Below are 23,450 nucleotides of genomic sequence, written 5' to 3'. Positions count from 1 at the left end.
AGTTGGACCACAGAGTGAAGGAAAAGCAGCCAACAAGTACACAGCATATGTGGGAACTCCTTCAAGACTGTTGGAAAAGCATTCCAGGTGAAGCTGGTTGAGAGAATGCCAAGAGTGTGCAAAGCTGTCATCAAGGCGAAGGGTAGCTACTTTGAGGAATCTAAAATACATTTGATTTGTTTAACACTTTTTTGGTTACTACATGATTCCATGTGTTATTTCATAGTTTTGATGTCTTCAACACTATTCTACAATGTAGAAAATAGTTTTAAAAAATAAAGAAAACCCCTTGAATGAGAAGGTGTGTCCAAACCTTTGATTGGTACTGCAGACAGACACGACAGATTGGTATGACAGACAGACACGACAGATTGGTACGACAGACAGACACGACAGATTGGTACGACAGACAGACACGACAGATTGGTACGACAGACAGACACGACAGATTGGAACGACAGACAGACACGACAGACTGGTACGACAGACTGGTACGACAGACAGACAGACTGGTACGACAGACAGACAGACTGGTACGACAGACAGACAGACTGGTACGACAGACAGACAGACTGGTACGACAGACAGACAGACTGGTACGACAGACAGACAGACTGGTACGACAGACAGACAGACTGGTACGACAGACAGACAGACTGGTACGACAGACAGACTGGTACGACAGACAGACTGGTACGACAGACAGACAGACAGAACCTTATTTTTGTCCAGTTCATATCACTATTTTGGATGCATGTAAAACTACCTTCATTACCTGGAGTTTGGGGCCTCTCCTCCTTGATCTTGTCCTTTACCTCCAGCAGCACCTCTGTCTGCTCTAGTTTGGGCGTGAGGACAGTGCTGTTAGGCTCCAGTATGTCTGACTTGCTCTCAGAGCTCTCTGGGTCCAGAGGGAACTCAAGTTTGATCTGTGACACTCCAGCCACACGTGGGGACAGTGGTGGCTCAGGCTGGGGCCTGGGGACTGAGGAGGATGGGGGCAGAGTATATGTAGCGTCAACAGTGGGGAGTTTGTGTTCGATTAAAGTGTTCTCTGCTTCGGCAGGCCCCTCGAAGGCCGCTTCTGGATCTACGTCGTACTGCTCCAACGGCCCTGTGAATGGTCCTTCTAGTGCTTTGTCTTTACCGAAGTATTCCAGAGGACCATCCACTGGGTCCTTCTCCTGGGAATCCATGGGCGATATCTCCAAGGGTTCTTCAGCCTGTCCCTCTAGAAGCGTCTCCGCCACTTGCCCTAAGGGCGTGTTCCTTTCTAAAGTCTCTTCTCCTGGCCTCTCTAGAGCCACCTGACATGACTCCACTGGAGAGCCCATTCCCATCCCATAGCAGGGCTCCTCTTGGAGAGTGTCCTCGCATGGTATACATGAGGTTTCCAGGCCCTGCTCCAGCCCCACCAGACTAGGACAGTCCACAGACATCTCCTCTTTGTCAAACTCAAAGGACGCATCCCTCTCTGCCTCCCTCTCGTCGGGGCTGGGCGCGTGGGCGACAGTGTCAGAGTCACTCAACTTCTCCTCTGGCTGCTCGACATCACCCTGGTTGTGGTGGTGGGGGTGCAAGGTCATATGGGACAGCGACAGGTGCAGAGGGGGGGTGTACGAAGGAAGGGGGCTGGCGGAGAGGTTTGTGTGCTCTGCAGCAGGCTCCTCCTCGCTCACGTCAATGTTCTTGAACAGCATGAAACTGGAGGGCAGCGGCTCCCCTGGGTCGCTCCGGGATGAGGGTATACCTAGGCAGTCGTCAAGCACTCCCACTGCTCCGTCCTCCCTTCCCCCGTCTCCTGGCTGCTCCTCTGTGTCCAGGAACTCTGTATCAAGGGCTGGTGCCCCCAGGATGGGGTCGGCCTCGTTGAACATGCCCACGACATCTGCTGTGCCTGTGTGGTCAGTGCTCTCCCAGGGCACCTGTAGCTCCTGTTCCAGCTCCAGCAAGGGGGCCATAAGGCCATTCTCTTCCGAGGAGCCCACCAGCACGTCGCTGCGCAGCTTGCCTGAGATGATCGGGTCCATGTCGGCCGACTGCTCGCTGGTCAGCTCCCCCTGCACACCATACGAGTTGAGCATGCTCTGGCCGCCCTGCGCTGAGTTGAAGGGGAACCCGTTGAAGGCCTCCTTGGTAGACTTGCCATGGAGGGAATCTGAGGCCAGGCCCTCATGCTGCAGTGATGCCAGTTCCAATGACTCATCCAGAGGGGGGCAAACCAGGAAGCCCTCCCTTGGCCCAGACACCATACCTAGGCTGCCACCGAGGCCCGTGCCCACTATCTCTGGCAGGTGACTGTGGACGTTCGGGTGAGAATGGAAGTGGATCGAAGAGGAGGGGATGGCTTGGTGACCGTACTCCGGCGGCTGGGGAGAGTGGCATTGGCCGAGGCCTGTCTCATAGATGCAGCAGGGGTGGTGGTGGTGCGGTGAGGGGGCCATGCCTGCGTGGTGCACACTGGGTTGGTAGCCCTGGTGATTCTCCTTCTGGACGTAGTTGCGGTGGGCCTCCAGGAAAGATAGCTGCGGGTCGTTAAGGATGTAGTAGTCAGTGCGGCTGAGGCCGTGGCGGGCCGCTCCAATCAGGAGGTCGCGGTCGTGCTTGCCACACTCCCACCACACGGGCAGGTAGAGGCTGGGCCGACACAGCTGCAGCCGCGGGCCCAGCAGTGGGTGGCGCAGCACCTGCTCCCTGACCTTGCGCAGCAGCTCGATGCGGTATAGGGTACGTGCTGCTCGCTCCTCTGTGATGGGCTCCACAAACAGGTTGTGGTCCAGAGGCCCTGACAGACAGATGGACGGCTTACTTTCATATAAACAGTATAATTAAAATCACACCATTGCAATGTCACTACAGTATAAATAATACTAATCATGTCAAATCTACCACCATGCTTTTCAAAGCACAGCTAAAATAAGCTAAATAGTGAACTATCCCTTTAAGACACATTCCTTTGGCAGAGACGATTGTTAAAGGCCGAGTAAGTCGTTTCAGAAGGTTGCAGGACATAGCATAGCACTACAAATCCAATGACTTCATGCTAGATTTGGGACGAACAATTAGCGTGAAAATTGGTCCCTTTCAGCCCGAGTGGTGCAGTGGTCTAAGGCATTGCATCTCAGTGCTAGAGGGGTCACTACAGACCCTGGTTCAATTCCAGGCTGTATCACTACCGGCCATGATTGGGAGTCCCATAGGGCGGTGCACAATTAGCCCTGCGTCTTCCGGTTTGGGTTTGGCCAGGATAGGCAGTCATTGTAAAATAAATATTTGTTCTTAATTAACTGGCTTGCCTAGTTAAATAAAAGGTTTAAAAAAGTCAATTTCCAGGTTGCTTAATTCTTTGTGCAGTGTGAACCCAACTGAGACCAGGTACACTTGTCATTATCCCCACACCACTAGACTACTGCAACAACATAAACCCTCACATTGATGCCACAAAAGAGAGAATGTGTGTAGTTTCTGGATATTGATTAGCGATGGTCAAGGACGCACAGAAATTCCAAAGTGTGGAGTTTTTAGTTCAGATTATTTGTTTATAATATATGTGATCATACACTTGGGAGGCAGGCCCACCCACTGGGGAACCAGTCCCAGCCAACCAGAATTGAGATTTTACCCACAAAAGACCTTTATTACAAACAGAAATACTCCTCAGCACTTTACATGTTGCATTTATATTTTTGTTCAGTGTACATTATGGCATTCCCTAGGGTGACAAATTCTGGTAACTTTCCAAAAATTCTGAGGTTATCCAGAAATCCTGATTGGCGGATTCCTAATTTCCGGTTATTCCCTTCTTATTGCACTTTTAAGGGCAAGCTCTCTTGCTTTGCCTCCTGTTGCGTCGTTACCTTCGTCCTTCCTGGGGGGCAATCTGCAGGCGGTGCGGCACATGGACACAAAGCTACTGAAGTATCTCTCCAGGCTCTCGTCGGTCTTCCTCTCCAACCGGGCAAAGGAACGGAAAGGACTCCAGTCGAATGCTTTCTTCTCCGGGTCGTACACCACACCGAACGACGACACGGTGCGGTAGAAATCTGCTTGCTCACGCCGTGTCCACCTGCTCACAAAACCACAGGCCTACCATTAACCTTTGATCAGGGGGGCATGCACTGACATGTGACTGCAGTAGATGGAAGCCACAAGTCAGTTGTGGGTATCATACACAAAAGCAGTCTGGTTCCAGTAAATCATTTCCCCATTGAAGTCAAATATCTTAATCCAAATAATGTTACATTAGGTCTTTGACATGCACCATATTTTAGGGGCATAGACAATGAACCAGTCCAATTCCTCCTCTAGCCTCTTGAAGGATATGTTTTGTGAAAGGTAAATAGTGATAGTTCCACCTAGCTTATTGGAGAGCTAGCAGAAGACATCCTCGTATTGATATAACCATGCCTTACATATCGGTGAACATAGAGGGGGGGAAGGAGCTCGGAACCGAGCAGCTCATAACGTAGGGGATCAATGGCATCACCCACCTTTGCTCTGACATCATCACCCACCTTCTCTGCCACTCCAGGAAGAGAGGGTCAGGTTCGGCGGCGGCCACCGTGTAACGCCTAATCTCCTCCCCCAGCTGCCAGGACATCGTCCCCAGGCCTGCCCCCAGCCCTTCAGGTAGCAGGAAGTCGTGGCGCAGCGGCTCGCGCCGCATGAAGCGCTGGTAGGCCGTGATGAGGCGACGTAGCCTGGCCGTAAGGGCAGGGCCGACCGGCCACAGAGGGCGACCCTTTAGCTCCATGCCCTCCTGGCCAAAGGTCTCCTGGACCATCTCCACTGAGAGTGTGTCTGCAAAGTAACAGCATCAGATCTATGCTTGTTAATCATATGCTTTTTATGACAAATTCTTACAATTAGGTGAAAAATATATTTTTGACAAAATTACATTACCTTCCTCGTAGAATAACCCACAGGAACACTTGCAGAAAATGAACTAGTTGGAACTTGGAGTTGGCAAAACCACTATAATCTTATGCACTCACAGATTCTCCAGTTTGTAAGGTGTTTTATGCAAAAATGCAAGCTGAAAGGTAGATGAACACTCACCTTGACCAACACTGTCATGCTTGTCCATTGCATCATTACTGGAGCTGGTTTCATCCTTTTGGAGAAAAAATAGACAATACAACATCACAACTCACCCTTTTTAGATATTAAATAATTGAATCCTTCATTTTCATTTAGCCGAGTCACTCGAGAGTCCATACCTTATTATCAACCTTTTCCACTCCTCCCTCCTCCTGATTGCATTCAGGATCATCTTTCACATCATCACTTTTGCAAGCACTAAACATTAACAATCAAGATAAAGACCACAAATTTAAATCACTTTCTCCATCACCAGACTCAGCATGACCACTCAGGATTTATTAATATATTTAGGGGAACTAGATCTAGGTATTGCTGATACATTCAATTTTGGGGCTTAAAGCCATTGGTTGACATTCACAATTGTACACAGCACCTGAGATTTGGTACTGTGGATATTACTGTATGCTGTTTTTTTTTTGGTCACTCCTTTAAAATGAGACTTGTGCCCTACGGTAAGGCGGGGGGTGGTTTCTTGCCTGTCAGTGAGGTCAGCCACCACCTCTCCTCCATTCTGCTCGGCTGAGAGCGCCGTGACGTCAGGCATGCCCACCCGCTCTAAGAAGCATAGCTCTGAGTCGGCCCGCATGGCATTGTATCGCTCATACCCTGAGGACACACACCAGGAGCCAGGGTTACTGAGCGCAGATGGTGATGATGGAAGTGGCTTTAGACTAAAATGTATGATCAATTAATCAATGACCAATAACTGATATATGGTAGGCCATTAATTACCAATCCTGATCCAAGATTTACAGAGCGAGCTACAGGCGTAAAACCTGACTAGGCTAATCGACTGATAAGCAGGACTTGGGTTAGTTGATTCAGGTGTTTTAGTGCTGGAACCAAACTTGCACACCCTGAAATTCTCTAGGACCAAGGTTGATGTAAGATCCTTTGGAATTGATCAAATGAGGGCCTAGATAAGCAGGAGACCCCAGACTAAAGGATTACCGTGTTTGTGCACTCCTAAGAGGAGAGACTTATCCGCCTCTGCATCCCACCAGCCTGCTGGGATCTCGATGTAGTCAATATCAGGGAGTGCCACCTCCAGTTTACTACACAGATTACACACACACAAACAAATCAGCCATTTACTTTGGGCTGGTTTCCCGCACAATATTCTCCTACTTCTGGATTAAAAAGCATGCTCAATGGAGAATCTGCAATGAAAGTGCTTTTGAGTACAGGAATAGGCATCATCTGGGTTCAAGGGGTTCAAGGAACTAGCCCTTCATATATCAACAAGTTCATCAGTGTATATAGGAAGTGGCATGATTAATGGGTGCCCTCATGGAGCCCACTCTGTACCTGGCATGGATGCCCTCCAGGGACTGAGCAGCAGTTTCTCCCAGGACCTCCGCCTTGAGGTAGTACAGCATCCTCACCCTCAGAAGTACCCTTGGCACAACACAACACATGGACCACTCGTCGTTCTGTTATTGGACACAGCAACTGTTTTACCAGGTGCAAAGTTTGCACCAGTCTTTTCAGGAAGCTAAAACACAAAACTTTTAAAAAAGAGCAAATGCAAAGTAAATCTAGCATAAAACTCCCTGGCTTCAGCACTTCAAATCATCATTTCAAACTATCTAGATTTTGTACGTTTCTTTTCAAGCTCGACTTTGTAGATTTTAACAACCTTAGGAATCCTATTAGTCAGAGGAGAACATGACGAGGTTCACCAACAGCTGAAGGTGAATTGTGAGTAATGGGGACTCACTTGTTGCAGTGCTGCTTGAGGTGTTTCTTGTAGCTGTCGTCCTGTAGCACTACCTCTGGGTTGCAGTTGACAAGCCAGTCTGCATGCTTCATCTCGGGCACGCTCAGATGGTTCTTTAGCTTCTTACCCTTGCGTCCCCTGGGCACTGGGGCGGACAGGCCTGCTTGTGGAAAGATATTGTTTTAGCAATACCAAGCAATCATCGAACATCAAGCAATCATCAGTAGCACACCAGTCCACATTAAAGCACATATTTGGGGATCAGCGTTGGAGCTATGGCTACAGTTATTTGGAGTCATCAAAGCACTCAAATTAACAAAAGGTGAGGATTGCTTTTTTAAATTTTATTACTTCATTGTTAAGGGATAGATAGAGTCGATACAAGATGTAGTACGAGTAGTACAAGATGCTGAGCAAGGGTTTAAGCCCCTAGGGGCCATTCGGTCATGAATCTGCTTTATAGACCACAATGAGAAACTCTGGCACTACGAGTTGCTTTTTAGACCTTGATTATTAATTTGAGTGTTGTCAACATAACTAGCCATTTTGCCAGTCCTCTTTCCTCCACATGGCCATATGAGTGAATGGCAGCTTGTTTGGAGGGGATGTAAGTGAATCTCTCACCAGAATGGTTCTGCAGGTCTTGTTTATGGCCATCCTTGGCAGGTGTGATGAGGTCCCAGATAAAGCTCTTGATCTTGTCATCGCCCATGTAGTGACGCACACAGTAGACCAGCAGTGCCCGACAAAGCACCTCCATGTCATGCTCAGCCAGTTGCCACTTGAAGCGCCCGTGGGTTAGGATGTCCTTCCAGCGACCCCAGCTGTGTGGACACACGCAGAGAGATGGAGCGGGTGGCATGAGCACAGATACACCACAGAAAAGTGTCAAGATCACTGGGATACAATAAATAAATCTGTACTCTAATGTAGCCTACTGCAGTAGGCTCTCATCGAGTCCCCACCTCTCCTTGAATACCCCCAGCCAGTGCCACATACAGTTGCAGCCAAACATATTGGCACCCTTGCACTTTTCTTAAAGAATTCCATATTTCTTCTAAAAAAAAATTCAAAGAATTGCTTACAATTTTACTTTTGAAAATGAAGACAAATGGACAAAATTACTGGCACCCCGGAGCTAGTACCTGGCTGCAGAGCCTGCATTTCTGGCCCACTTTTAAGCAGCAAACTTCTCTAATTCATCAATGTTTGAGAGGTGCCCTCCACCAACTGCTGTTTTCAGCTCTTGCCATAGGTTATGGATGTGATTCAGATCTGGACTCTTTGCTAGTCACTCAAGAACAGTCCAGTACTTCTTCTTGAACCATTCAAGTGTGCTTCTGATGTGTGTTTAGTTTGTTTTGTCCTGCTAGAAGACCAACCTTCAACAGAGACCTAGTTTTTGGACACTGGGCTGAACATTGCACTCCAAAAAACATTTATAATCTGCAGATATCTCGAGGCCTTGTAGACTTTCAAGGCCCCCAGTACGAGAGGCAGCAAAGCAACCCCACAGCATTATCGAACTTCCCCATGTTTGATTGTAGGGAGGGTGTTAATTTCTTTGAAAGCTAAAATTTGGTTGTTGGTTATAGGAAGAACCCACAAATGAAGGAGAAGATATATCCTGATTGAACTTCTCAAAACCCACCTACACAAGCCTAAATCCTGGGAAAAAATGTATGTGGACCAATGAAACATAATTAGAGCTCTTTGGCAATACAGATCAGCTGTCGATGACCAAATGAAGCATTCAATGAAAATAACACCCTCCCTACAAACAAATATGGGGAAATTTGATAATGCTGGTGAGTGGTGAGGAGTTGACTCAAAAGAGAGAAAGACAATAGTTGAACAGTTTTGAACAAATTCATTTCTTAAAAAATGAAGCAAGAGGGCGGCAGCTATATTTCGTTGTATTTCTTATTTTACTTTCACTTCGCTAGCAAAAGCATCTAGTTTAGTCTACTCAAGCACCCGGCTCAAACATAGAGGGATGTTAGCTAGCTGGCTATCCAACACAGGAACTCTTCCAAGGTAAGCTTAGGGGCCTGCAGGTGTAACTGCTAAACTGCTTGCTGACTGTACTGCAAGATTGTAGTGGGTTTACTAACGCGTTAGTTCTAGTAGCTATGTAGACTATGATGTTAACTAATAATGGTGACAACTATGTAGGCTGTGTGTAGTGGTTAGCGGTTATGATATGAAGGTTTGGCTTGGAAAGCTATTTTTGCCTGGTCACAGACCGTTGGTGTGCACTGAAGTCCGCAAGTGAAGGGAAAAGGTGAGCGGAGAGCTCATAGACGCGAGAAGGAATTATAGCTACAACGATCAAAGTGATCATGCTGTTTGTATGACTGCTATGAAAGTTTGCGAGTGATCCGAGGTTTATTCATTCCACCGAATCTGTTTAAGAATGTTTCTTAAAACAGAAGCAAACGGAACAAAGCGGGGATAAACATACCTGAATTTATCCAATAGAAACTTGTTTGAACTAGCTGCAATCAGCTGTATGCAGGCAAGAGTGTGCAAGGCGTTATTGAATGTGTCACTTTCTGTCAACTTAATTTCACACATTTCGACATTTGCACCTATGTTCTAAACTTTCATTCATAGGCTAGGTTGTAGCAACCTCATAATGGGTATAAGGAAAATTTGAGTATCATGTAGTAGCCTAAACCTGTTGATGTTACATTGAGCTTGGTGAATGGAATATGAATGACAGTCATCCAATATGCTGTAATAGAAATAAGGCCATTCTCATTAAAAATAATAATCGTCTTCCCTCATCTAAAACGGCACCGACCACCAATGCTATGGACAAATCTGAAAACAGCAGTTGGTGGAGGGAACCCCTCAAACATTAAATCATTACAGCAGTTTGCTGCTGAAGAGTGGGCCAAATTGCAGCACAATCAGTGATGGCTACAATAAGTGTTTGTCTGTAAATATCTTGGGCAAAGGCTGTGTACTAGCTTCAGGGTGCCAATAATTTTTCCCAACTTAAGGTAAGATTAAATATAATTGTTTCTGCAATGTTTAAAATCCCCTAACAAGGTGTGGAGACCAAACAGGTTTTTTTCAACTTATTTTAGAAGAAATAGGAGATTCTTTAAAAAATGTCCAATGTAGCCATTTTGATCTCCATATCAAATCATTTCGGGGTAACAATTAAGTACTGAGCAGGGAGGGGAAAACTGAAAACGACCCGTTATTGGCAGTGGTTTGGAACCCTATTTTCTATGGGTCAAAACTCCATCCCACCAAAACAGGCTGAAATTCCAGGTGTTCTTTTCTAACAGCTCTTACAATAAAAGAGCTGGACAAAACAGATAAAACACAAAAAAAATCAAGTTTTGGACTGCACTGGGCCTTTAAAAATAAGTGCAGGGGTGCCAATATATTTAGGAAGGAACTGTATTTGATGTATTCCACAATTAGCACACCTGATTCAACAAATGAGGGGCTTGGTGATTAGTTGACCAATTGAATCAGTTGTGCTAGTCCCGGAATATGTCAAATAAATGGTACTGACTGGGGGTTACTCAACACTGGCCCACTAACTCCGCGGTAGCCAGTAAGAGTGCTGACTAAGGTACAATTTGAGGGTACTTAAGCCAGTGAGAGAGCACTTACATTTCACAATAATAATAATTATTATTATTATTAATAATAATAATAATAATTATTATTATTATTATTACAGTATGGCACAATGAAAGTGTGACTGGGGAATGTTAGATGTGATAAAATAACCCAAATATGAGCAGGTTCTTCTCGACGCGGAAGCATTCGGCGCGGAGGTAGCGTCTGTTCCTCTCGCTGAAGCGGCGGGTGCGACAGGGCCTCTCTTCTGAGTCGCTGTCCAGCTCAGAGAACTCCATCAGCTCGTCGTCTTCGAACGAGTTGTAGTGACGAGTCTGCTTCCTCACACGAGGTGTATCAATCACCAGGCTCTCCTGTGAGGGAGGGGGTGGTAGTTCATATTCAGGTTTTACTGCAGGTTTTATGGACACACAGTTCATCTAGCCATACAGACATTATATGAACCCATGCACAGCACAGTACACACACCCCAAACACATGCCATACTGTGTACGGATGCCAAACAAATCCATGCGCAGAAAAGTCAAGATGTAGGCCTATACATAAGTGTACACAAACTGCTATAACCACATAGTCAGGCCCCAAAAAACGTACATTACTAACATACAGTTGAAGTCGGAAGATTACATACACTTAGGTTGGAGTCATTAAAACTCGTTTTTCAACCACTCCATAAATTTCTTGTTAAAAAAACTATAGTTTTGGCAAGTTGGTTAAGACATCGGCTTTGTGGATGACAAGTCATTTTTCCAACAATTGTTTACAGACAGATTATTTCACTTATCATTCACTCTATCACAATTTCAGTGGGTCAGAATTTTACATACACTAAGCTAACTGTGCATTTATACAGCTTTGAATTTTCCGGAAAATTTTGTCATGGCTTTAGAAGCTTCTGATTGACTCAAATGATGTCAATTAGCCTATTGGAGGTGTACCTGTGGACGTGTTTCAAGGCCTACCTTCAAACTCAGTGCCTCCTTGCTTGACATCATGGGGAAATCAAAAGAAATCAGCCAAGACCTCATAAAAAAAATTGTAGACCTCCACAAGTCTGGTTCATCCTTGGGAGCAAATTCCAAACACCTGAAGGTACCAAGTTCATCTGTACAAACAATAGTGAGCACGTATAAACACCATGGGACCACACAGCCGTCATAACGCTCTGGAAGGAGACGTATTCTGTCTCCTAGAGATGAACATACTTTGGTGCAAAAAGTGCAAATCAATCCCAGAACAACAGCAAAGGACCTTGTGAAGATGCTGGAGGAAACAGGTACAAAAGTATCTATATCCACAGTAAAAACAATCCTATATTGACATAACCTGAAAGGCGGCTCAGCAAGGAAGAAGCAACTGTTCCAAACTAACATAAAAAAGCCAGACTATGGTTTGCAACTGCACATGGGGACAAAGATCGTACTTTTTGGAGAAATGTCCTCTGGTCTGATGAAACAAAAATAGAACTGTTTGGCCATAATGACCATCTGGAAGAAAATGGAAAAAGGAGGTAAAAGGGAGATGCTTGAAAGCCGAAGAATGGGGGTGGCAGCATCATATTGTGGGGGTGCTTTGCTGCAGGAGGGACTGGTGCACTTCACAAAATAGAAAATTATGTGGATATAATTGAAGCAACATCTCAAGACATCAGTCAGGAAGTTAAAACTTGGTCGCAAATGGGTCTTCCAAATGGACTATGACCCCAAGCATACTTCCAAAGTTGTGGTAAAATGGCTTAAGGACAACAAACTCAAGGTATGGAGCGACCATCACAAAGCCCTGACCTCAATCATATAGAACATTTTTGGGCAGAATTGAAAAAGCGGATGCGAGCAAGGCGGCCTACAAACCTGACTCAGTTACACCAGCTCTGTCAGGAGGAATGGGCCAACTTATTGTGGGAAGCTTGTGGAAGGATACCCAAAACATTTGACGCAAGTTAAACAATTTATAGGAAATGCTACCAAATACTAATTGAGTGTATCTAAACTTCTGACACACTGGGAATGTGATGAAAGAAAAAATAAATAATAATAATTCTCTATTATTATTCTGACATTTCACATTCTTATAATTAAGTGGTGATCCTAACTGACCTAAAACAGGGAATTTTTACTAGGATTAAATATCAGGAATTGTGAAAAACATTTTAAATGTATTTGGCTAAGGTGTACGTAAACTTCCGACGTCAACTGTACACACACACACCCCTCTCTGGGGCACAAAATACATACGCAGCACACTAACACACACACACACACAGCAAGCTGTAATACACACCACACAGAATTAATTAAACTGCAGCCTCTCCTCCTCCCTCGGCTTCGCATGCTGCTTTTTCCTCACTCATTAATGCAACACATCTCTTCGACAGAGTGACGAGTGCCAGATATTTAAACTGTTTCGCAAGGCCTCTTCCCCCTTCTTTTCTAGCCCGCATTCGAAGTTATCTGCAGGGACATGCGGGACCAGATATTTCTGGAGTCCCTCCAACACCATGGAACTGGTATCCCTGGTCAGGGATAACCGGTAGCCCCATAGAGCCCTTCCCTAGTTCCCCTCCCTTCCCCTTACCTTCTCTGCTTTGGAGTCAATCTCCAGCTCGGTTATTTTGGCCCATTTCTGCCAGAAGTTGGGATCGTCCAGGGAAATGTCAGTTCTGTTTCCAGAAGACACAAAGCTGGCCTGGAAATGACAAGGAAAACAAAAGCGTGCACACACATCAACCTGGCTGGATCTATGCGAGTAACATAGACAGATGTGCTGAGAAAGCTGTTAAGGCGTGAAATCAGACGTTGGTGACAGTTGTATCTCCCTTTCACCACCCACTCAGGGGAAACTGAAACTTGTGGTGACTGGCTAACATGTCATTCTTCCGTTAGTTACAGACTACCTGGATTGTGATAGTTTTAGGATTAAGGTTTAATCTATAAGGGAGGGGTAGAGTTTACCTTGGCAAAGGTAAAACCCTTGACACTCAAACTTAAATTTCCTCATTGTAGTTGAGCACAATGTAATCAAATCTCAAACCATGACCATCCAGCAAAGTAAAAGACTAAGGTTGAAGGGTAAGGTTTATAATTGCGTTACCCTTGTCAAATGTGGAGCTCTGTCAGGATGGTGATGGTCAAGATATGGGTCAGGGGTTAATGGTCTGAGGTATAAGGGTTTACCTTGGCGAAGATGGAGCCCTAGTCCTCTGTCTGGATGGTGATGTTCTGGGTATTAGTCAGGGGTTAGAGGTCAGAAGTATAAAGGTTGGGGTTGGGGTTGCCTACCGTCTTGATATTGACAGTCTGGATATTAGGGTCAGGGGTTAAGAGGTCAGGGATATAAGGATCAGTGTTAACCTTGGCGAAGGTGGAGCCCTTGCCCTCTGTCTCGATGGTGATAGTTTGGGTGCGGCGCTGCAAGATCTGGTCGATGTCCTCCTCGCAAAACTTGGAGCCCTCGTCCTCCTCATCCATCAGTGCGCCATACGCCCCCTTCCTCAGCAGGTCCTCCACCTCAATCTTGGTCATCTGCTGCGCCTTTAGGACACCATGGCCCCCCCCCCCCCCGTTAGTTGGCAGCCATAGCAACAGCTCTCAGCTTGACCCAATTACAGATCAGGTTTGGGGTCAATTCCATTTCAATTCAGTCATTTAACTGAGCTAAACTCAAATACTCCTTAATGCTTTTCAATTACAAAAAGTGGAATAGGAACTGGTACTTTCAGTTTAGTCCCTGAATAGAATACTTAATTTATTTCCTGAATTAGATGGTTAAAAGCTTTATAAAAAAAAGTGTGTAGGTGTACAAAACCAGGATAGTCCAAAGGGACATGTTTAGCATGACCATTGACAACTGTTTGTGTTGTACTGCTAAACCGGCAACAAAAGCATTGAGAGGGAGTGTGGATGGCCATAGAAATCTCAAAGATTTTCTGTGAAGGTGATACACAAGTGAGCTACACATTTTTATTTATAAATTATAATATAATCTCTATACACTTCTACATGAATGTGGATGCTACCATGATTACACATAATCCTGAATACATCGTGAATAATGATGAGTGAAAAAGTTAGGCCCACAAAAATCACCCCCCTGAAAAAAAAAAGTCTTATTGTAATAGTGAGAGGTTAACATGTCTTGGGGGTATGATATTTGTGCATCTAACTTTCTCACTCATCATTATTCACGATTCAGTCAGGATTATCCGTAATCATGTTAGCATCCACATGAATGTAGAAGTGTTTAGAAACATTGTAATTTTATTGACAATAAAAGTGACTCCAAAATTACAAATTATTTACCATTACTCTATATTGGGCACAAAATAACCTGAAACAAAACAAAAAGCTAACTTTCTACTACTTTAATACCAGTGGTTGAAAAAGTACCCAATTGTCATACTTGAGTAAAGGTAAAAAAATAACTTAATAGAAAAGCAAAAGTCGCCCAGAAAAATACTACTTGAGAAAAAGTTTTAAAGTATTTGGTTAAAAATATTAATAATTTCACATTCCTTATGTTAAACAAACCAGACAGCACGATTTTCTTGTTTTTTAAATTTACGGATAGCCAGGGGCACACTCCAACACTCAGACATAATTTACAAACTAAGCATTTGTGCCAGATAAGAGGCAGTAGGGATGACCACGGGATGTTTTCGATGTGTGTGAATTGGACCATTTTCCTGGCCCGCAAAGCATTCGAAATGTATCGAGTACTTTTGGGTGTCAGGGAAACATATGGAGTAAGAGTACACTAAATTTAGGAATGTAGTGAAATAAAAGTAGTCAAAAATATAAATAGTAAAGTACAGATACTAACTATTTCCACATTTTGTTCAGGGATGCAAACTGGTGAGGGCGCAAAAAAGTTGATACTGCACTGAAATATGCAAAAAATAAGCAAAAAATCTCTGTTAGGGGGAAATGCAGGTTAACTAATTAAACAACAAAAAATAGGATCTACAGTCGTGGCCAAACGTTTTGAGACTGACACAAATATTAATTTTCAGTCTGCTGCCTCAGTTTGTATGGTGGGATTTGCATATACTCCAGAATGTTATGAAGAGTGATCAGATGAATTGTAATTAATTGAAAAGTCCCTTTTTGCTATGTAAATGAACTGAATCCCCCCCAAAACATTGCCACTGCATTTCAGCCCTGCCACAAAAGAACCAGCTGACATGTCAGTGATTCTCTCGTTAACACAGGTGTGAGTGTTGACGAGGACAAGATCAGTCTGTCATGCTGATTGAGTTTGAATAACAGACTTGAAGCTTCAAAAGGAGGGTGGTGCTTGGAATCATTGTTCTTCCTCTGTAAATCATGGTTACCTGCAAGGAAACACATGCCGTCATCATTGCTATGCACAAAAAGGGCTTCACAGGCGAGGATATTGTTGCCAGTAAGATTGCACCTAAACCATTTATTGAATCATCAAGATCTTCAAGGAGAGCAGTTCAATTGTTGTGAAGAAGGCTTCAGGGCACCCAAGAAAGTCCAGCAAGCGTCAGAACCATCTCCTAAAGTTGATTCAGCCGTGGGATGGGGCACCACCAGTACAGAGCTTGCTCAGAAATGGCAGCAGGCAGATGTGAGTACATCTTCACACACAGTGAGGTGAAGAATTTTGGAGGATGCCCTGGTGTCAAGAGGGGCAGCAAAGAAGCCACTTCTCTCCAGGAAAAACATCAGGGACAGACTGATATTCTGCAAAAGGTACAGGGATCGGACTGCTGAGGAATGGGGTAAAGTCATTTTCTCTGATGAATCCCCCTTCCGATTGTTTGGGGCATCCGGAAAAAACTTGTCCAGAGAAGACAAGAAGACGCTACCATCAGTCCTGTGTCATGCCAACAGTAAAGCATCCTGAGACCATTCATGTGTGGGGTTGCTTCTCAGCCAAGGAAGTGGGCTAACTCACAATTTTACCTAAGCACACAGCCATGAATAAAGAATGGTACCAACACATCCTCTGAGAGCAACTTATCCTAACCATCCAGGAACAGTTTGGTGACGAACAATGCATTTTCCAGCGACTTGCCATAAGGCAAAAGTTATAACTAAGTGGCTTAGGGAACAAAACATCGATATTTTGTTCCATGGCCAGGAAACTCCCCAAATCTTAATCCCATTGAGAACTTGTGGTCAATCCTCAAGAGGCGGGTGGCCAAACAAAAACCCACAAATTCTGACAAACACCAAGCATTGATTATGCAAGAATGGGCTGCCTTCAAACAGGATGTGGCCCAGAATTAATTGACAGCATGCCAGGGTGGATTGCAGAGGTCTTGAAAAAGAAGAGTCAACACAGCAAATATTGACTCTTTACATCAACTTCATGTAATTGTCAATAAAAGACTTTGATACTTTGAAATGCTTGTAATTATACTTCAGTATTCCATAGTAACATCTGACATAAATATCGAAAGAAACTGAAGCAGCAAACTTTGTGAAAATTTATATTTGTGTCATTCTCAAAACTTTTGGCCACGACTGTACATGGTCAGTCTCTGTGTGTAAAATAAAGTGGTTAATGTGATCCTAACACACAGCTAAAAAACGTAAAGAAAGTGATCCAATGTTATTTGTTGCCAGACTTTACTGCAAATGACACTGAAGTCGTGAGAAAAAAAACAATACAGTAATATTTCAGTTAGCCATAACAGCCTTTATAATAGAACGCGTGACCACACACACACATCTAAAAATTGCACTTAGGGAAATAAACCCTCTTAAGTAGAAATAGAATGAAACAAACAAGTATCCTATTTTTGCTCCATTATAGTGGTCACTATAGTAGACATCGATCAAGTGCACAAGGCTACATGTGTGCAAAAATAAAGTTCACTGAGTAAAGAAATGTACTAACCCCCCCTCAATCACACAAGTGTTACTGTCAAGTTCAACACAACAAAAGCATTATCTTTGAGCTACACTGCACATTTTCTGCCTGTGGACATCTGTTCAAAGTGCCAGCAGACCATGATACCCTTTGTTGGCATAATTGATCTCTTTCGGGCAGAGTACACCTGGCATACCCCTTTTTATCCACTGTATTGAAAAAGCAAAAAGGGGGGAAGTGTGTGGTGTTTCTTTTGGCATCCAGCTTAAGCCAGTCCCGGCTCCAGCGACATTTAAATATTTAATAAGCAATGCCTCATTTTTACCTAATTCTCTCATTCTGAAAATTAACCACATACTGTAGAGGGAAAACATTAGTTCACAGATAACCAGCTGACGAACTAACTTCTAACTAGTTAACATTTCAAACAGATTGCCAGGGTACAGTAAGCAACTAATGTGTTATAACTTGAGGAACTAACTTGTTAGCTAACGTTAGTGGTCTGACTATATTAGCCAGCTAATCTTCACACCATAAACACAATTATTTGATCAGTAAAGTTGGCTAATGTTGATCAACAACGGATAATTCCTTCCAGCTAGCAAGATACTTAACAATGCTAACAATGAGGGATGCACAATATCGGTGAACATATCGGAATCGGACGATATTAGCTAAAAAATGCCAACATCGGCCCAATAGTTTAACGACGATGTGCAAAACCGGTGTCAAAGCTGACGTGCATACCTATATAATGTTGATACATGACGTAATGAAGCCACATAAAATTTTGAGCAACACGTGAAACACAGCATTCCTAACCTAGCCCACAATGTCTGCTGTGTGGATTGAGCAGTCATTTGAAAGAGTAAGAACATTTCAGCGAGACAACTCAAAGGCGAAATCCATTAACGCCAAGATAATGGAATTCATTGCCCTTGACAATCAACCGTTCTCTGTTGTGGGTGATGTTGGCTTTCACCGACTGGTCAAGCACCGGTAAACAATACCAAGTGCTTTATTTTTCAGACGTTGCCCTACCGGAGTTACACAGTAATAGCGTCACTGCTATTAGCTTCACGACTGACATTTGGACCAGCGATATCAGCCCCATGAGCATGCTGAGTCTGACAGCACAGTAGGTTGTTGAGGATTTCATACTGAAGAAAGTCATATTGCAGGCTCATGAATGTGCAGCTACTGCCATTTCAATGGCATTTGAGAACATGTTTGAAACTTGGAAACATGAACACACTAGCTAGCTCCATTCAAACAACTGACTTGAGAAATAAGCTCATCAACTGCGCCTGCAGCAGACGTGATACCCTCGGTCATGGCATTGAAACGCCTGCTGAACAAAACTGCCGACACAGGCTGTGAACAAGCAAATCGGTGGCATTCTCTCTTTACTGTGTCGCCTCGATGCTATGTACAAGGACCGCTACTTCGATGCAGACAAGAAACAGAGTTCACGTGAAATATAACATACACAGCTGGACAAGATGGAAACGGACACAGTGATAGTGAGCACCGAGGAAGAGAGGCCACGGACACACAGAGCTGAAACTTCACTGTTTGACATGTATGATGAAATCCTGGTTGAGAATGAAACTGAACAAATGAACAATGAAACAGCACAGCAATTAAGTGAAAGAAATAGGTTTTGATTATGTTTTACTGGTAATGGGGACATACGTAAATGCCAACAAAATAACTTTTTGGTTAGTGTGGTGTGTGTGTAACCTTTATTTAACTAGGCAAGTCAGTTTTTATTTACAATGACGGCCCGGACAACGCAGGGCCAAATGTGTGCCGCCCTATAGAACTCTCACATCTGGCTGTGATTGGTACAGCCTGGATTCGAACCAGGGAATGTAGTGACGCATCTTACACTGAGATGCAGTGCCTTAGACCGTTGCGTCCATGTTTGTGTTAAAACCTCTTGAAGCTATGGGGGGGCTATTTCATTATTGGATAAAAAAAAACGTGCCCGTTTTAAGCGCAATATTTTGTCACAAAAAGATGCTCGACTATGCATAGAATTGACAGCTTTGGAAAGAAAACACTCTGACGTTTCCAAAACGGTAAAGATATTATCTGTGAGTGCCACAGAACTGATGCTACAGGCGAAACCAAGATGAAACTTCAAACAGGAAATGAGAAGCAGGAAATCAATCCTCAAGGTGTTTTTTTACATATCTCTTCATTGATATATCGTTCGTGGAAGCCTGCTTTCTTCTCTGAATTCCATGGAAAAATACTTGCAGCTGACTTTTGCGCACCAATTTCGGCGCAGGACACCGGGCGGACACCTGGTAAATGTGGTCTCTTATGGTCAATCTTCCAATGATATGCCTACAAATACGTCACAATGCTGCAGACACCTTGGGGAAACGACAGAAAGGGCAGACTCATTCCTCTCGCATTCACAGCCATATAAGGAGACAATGGAAAACGGAGCCTCAAAAATCCTGCTCATTTCCTGGATGCCGTTTCATCTTGGTTTTGCCTGTAGCTCACGTTCTAGGGCACGCACAGAAAATATCTTTGCAGTTCTGGAAACGTCAGAGTGTTTTCTTTCCAAAGCTACCAATTATATGCATAGTCGAGCATCTTTTTGTGACAAAATATTGCGCTTAAAACGGGAACGTCTTTTTATCCAAAAATGATATAGCGCCCCTAGAGTTTCAAGAGGTTAACAAAAGTCTAAGCTTGAGAGCAAATATATTTATTTCATTTCATTTGCGATTTTCATTAATAGTTAACGTTGCGTTATGCTAATTAGCTTGAGGCTATAAATAGGATCCCGGATCCGGGATTGCTCGTCGCATGAAGTTAAATAGTTAACTGTACTGTAGAATGCTTAAAAAGGCCGCTAAAATTGTAAATATCGAATTTGTTCTTTTTCCGCAGTTCATATGTGCTATTCGGGAACCTTGGGATGTCCATACCTCAAGTATAAATGTAAAATGGTTACGTTTAGTGTCAGTTTAGGGTAAGGACATCCCAAGGATTCTGGATCGCAGTGACCGTTCATGGAGTGAGAGAGTAGCACGGTATTTGAGAGCTCGGCGGAGACACAGACATTAATTTTATATTTATTTTTTTACCAGCTGCAGAAGCGATTTTCGCATGTCTGCCCAGATAGTTTCCTTAGAGGCGATTAAAATAATTACCAACATGTCCTTGATCCAATTGAGGAGTAAGTAGGCTATATTTAAGTTGTGATATGGTAAGGAAATATTTAGGCCTACCTGTTAGAGATCGGGCTACTTTTTTCAACATTAAAAATCGCGCAACATTTCAACATCCTGATACTCATGCCAGGAATATAGTATATGCATATGCATATATATATATGCATATGCATATTAGTATGTGTGCATAGAAAACACTCTGAAGTTTCTAAAACTGGTTCAATGATGTCTGTGACTATAACAGAACGTGTTCCGTGGTCAAAATCGCAAGGAAACCTGATCACAAAATCGACTGAGAAAAAATCAATCCGCCAGTCTCTGTATTGTCTATCGGAAGGAATAATAGTTAAGGATGGGATTACAGTTCCTACAGCTTCCACACGATGTCGCCAGTGTAGTGATTTCGATGCAACTAAATCCTTGGTCAGATGAGTAATAGGCACATCCGGTCTTCAGGTACACAGCTGGAAAAAATTGAAGCGGAAAAGTGGACTACGTTTTCCAAACTTGTTGCTATTGAATACAGATCACTCCGTGATCAATTTGATCGTTTATTAACGTTTACTAATACCTAAAGTTGGATTACAGAAGTAGTTTGAAGTGTTTTGTAAAAGTTTATAGGCAACTTTTTTAATTTTAAAAAATAATGTTGCGTTTAAAAACAGTGTTTTTCCTGGATCTGACGGTCTTCATAAATGGACATTTTGGGTATACAAGGACCAATTTAATCGAAAAAAAGACCCAATTGTGATGTTTATGGGACATATAGGAGTGCCAACAAAGAAGCTCGTCAAAGGTAATGAATGTTTTATATTTTATTTCTGCGTTTTGTGTAGCGCCGGCTACGCTAATTCTTTTGTTTACGTCCCCTTCTGGTATTTCGGGGTGTTGCATGCTATCAGATAATAGCTTCTCATGCTTTCGTCAAAAAGCATTTTAAAAATCTGACTTGTTGGCTAGATTCACAACGAGTGTAGCTTGAATTGAGTACCCTGCATGTGAGTTTTAATGAACGTTTGAGTTTTAACGAGTGCTATTAGCATTTGGCATAGCGCATTTGCATTTATTGTTGGCAAGGTGGGACGCTTGCGTGACGGGTTGCCCAGAGAGGTTAAGGCACATTTGGTTTATTTGGAAATATATTTTTTTCATAATGAGTTGATAACGTATTGTCGAAAGTACGTAGGCAATATTATTTACTGTGTAGATAGCGGAGTAGGCAAGTGTACAATAACGTAATTTAAAGTGCTCGTATTATTTACTTAATGGATGAATTTAATTGTAAATGAGAATACACACGTGGTGCTATAGGATATAAATATTTTACATTGTAATACATTACCCCTACATGCCATTGGGTGATGGAGCTATGGGTTTATTTTCCACTGTCACTAGGCCGATACATTCACACTCAAACTGAGTCGGGGATTGTGAGGTTCTGTGTTATGCACTATAGTCCGTTACCATATCATATGTGATTGAATATTATTTTCTGTTGGCTTGTGTTATGCAACATAGCTGACTTGAGACATTGTTAACAGTTTCAGGGCCACGGGCCTTTCTTTCTAGTGATGGAAAAATACAGAATAACATAAAAACGGACACATACAGAACATAGTGTAGCAAACCACAGAATGTTTTTTGTTAGAACTCAAACTTAACAATAACAGAAACCAGATATGTGATAATGGTATCTAGGGAATGAGCTCATAGATACTCTACACAGCAACAGATACATCTATCAACTGGATAGCCCGGGGGCTGGTACCAGCTCGTACACCAACAATTAACGATAGGCTGGGTGAGTCTAAACCACGCCCAGTCTCTACTCTGTGACAGGCCGGCTCGGAAGCAGGAATTACCTCTGTTCAAATAACAACAGAATGCAGCAAGTGACTGAAGAAAGAAAATATTAAGTTTGCATCCATGTTTGTTACATTAAAGCCTTATTCTAAATAAAAATTTTGTCAGCAATCTACACACAATACCCCACCTCGAAATTGAGCTCAGACGCATCCTGTTTTCATTGACCATCCTTGAGATGTTTCTACAACTTGGAGTCCAACTAGTAAATTCAATTGATTGGACATGATTTGGAAAGGCACACACCTGTCTATACAAGGTCCCACAGTTGACTATGCATATCAGAGCAAATATCAAGCCATGAGGTTGAAGGAATTGTCCATTGAGCTCCGAGACAGGATTGTGTCAAGGCACAGATCTGGGGAAGGGTACCAAAACATTTCTGCAGCATTGACGGTCCCCAAGAACACAGTGGCCATCATTTTCAAAATGGAAGAAGTTTGGAACCACCAAGACTCTTCCTAGAGCTGGCCACCCGGCCAAACTGAGCAATCGGGTGAGAAGGGCCTTGGTCAGGGATGTGACCAAGAACCCGATGGTCACTCTGGCAGAGCTCCAGAGTTTCTCTGTGGAGATGGGAGAACCTTCCAGGAGGACAACAATCTTTGCAGAACGCCGCCAATCAGGCCTTTATGGTGGAGTGGCCAGGCGGAAGCCACTCCTCAGTAAAAGGCACATGACAGTCCGCAAGAGTTTGCCAAAAGGCACCTAAAGAGACACAGACCATGACAAACATGATTCTCTGGTCTGTTGAAACCAAGGTTCAACTCTTTGGCCTGAATGCGAAGCTTCACATCTGGAGGAAACCTGTCACCATCTCTATGGTGAAGGATGGTGATTGCAACATCATGAGTTGGGGATGTTTTTCAGTGGCAGGGACTGGGAGACTAGTCAGGATCAAGGAAAAGATGAACAGAGCAAAGTACAGAGAGTTCCTTGATGAAAACCAACTCCAGAGCGCTCAGGACCTCAGACTGGGGCGAAGGTTCACCTTCCAACAGGACAACGACCCCAAGCACACAGCCAAGACAACGCAGGAGTGGCTTCGGGACAAGTCTCGGAACGGTCTTGAGTGGCCCAGCCAGATCCCAGACTTGAACCAGATAGAACATCTCTGGAGA

At 43.7% G+C, this 23,450-nt stretch overlaps 1 protein-coding gene across 6 annotated transcripts in view; it reads right to left on the bottom strand.

The window, feature by feature from the left end:
- The window catches only part of LOC135542362 (chromodomain-helicase-DNA-binding protein 6-like), a 59,283-nt gene that overhangs the window by 10,923 nt on the left and 24,910 nt on the right, over positions 1-23,450 (bottom strand). For 5 of the 6 annotated variants that reach the window (XM_064969281.1, XM_064969284.1, XM_064969282.1 and 2 more), the window contains exons 14-26: positions 13,780-13,959; positions 13,004-13,114; positions 10,580-10,782; positions 7,448-7,647; positions 6,824-6,983; positions 6,412-6,501; positions 6,055-6,158; positions 5,580-5,709; positions 5,220-5,298; positions 5,059-5,113; positions 4,491-4,800; positions 3,858-4,066; positions 776-2,785 (exon numbers count right to left, since the gene is read on the bottom strand). In XM_064969281.1, the coding sequence (XP_064825353.1) occupies positions 776-2,785; positions 3,858-4,066; positions 4,491-4,800; positions 5,059-5,113; positions 5,220-5,298; positions 5,580-5,709; positions 6,055-6,158; positions 6,412-6,501; positions 6,824-6,983; positions 7,448-7,647; positions 10,580-10,782; positions 13,004-13,114; positions 13,780-13,959 (3,841 nt within the window). The remainder of the gene's footprint in view (positions 1-775; positions 2,786-3,857; positions 4,067-4,490; positions 4,801-5,058; positions 5,114-5,219; positions 5,299-5,579; positions 5,710-6,054; positions 6,159-6,411; positions 6,502-6,823; positions 6,984-7,447; positions 7,648-10,579; positions 10,783-13,003; positions 13,115-13,779; positions 13,960-23,450) is intronic. The other variant, XM_064969283.1, reaches the window with a different exon arrangement.

Source organism: Oncorhynchus masou, chromosome 6 (assembly GCF_036934945.1).
Source record: "Oncorhynchus masou masou isolate Uvic2021 chromosome 6, UVic_Omas_1.1, whole genome shotgun sequence".
In the NCBI taxonomy this organism is placed as follows: Eukaryota; Metazoa; Chordata; class Actinopteri; order Salmoniformes; family Salmonidae; genus Oncorhynchus; species Oncorhynchus masou.
The sequence above is the reverse complement of the archived record's forward strand: the minus strand, read 5'-3'. Positions and strand labels throughout refer to the sequence as shown.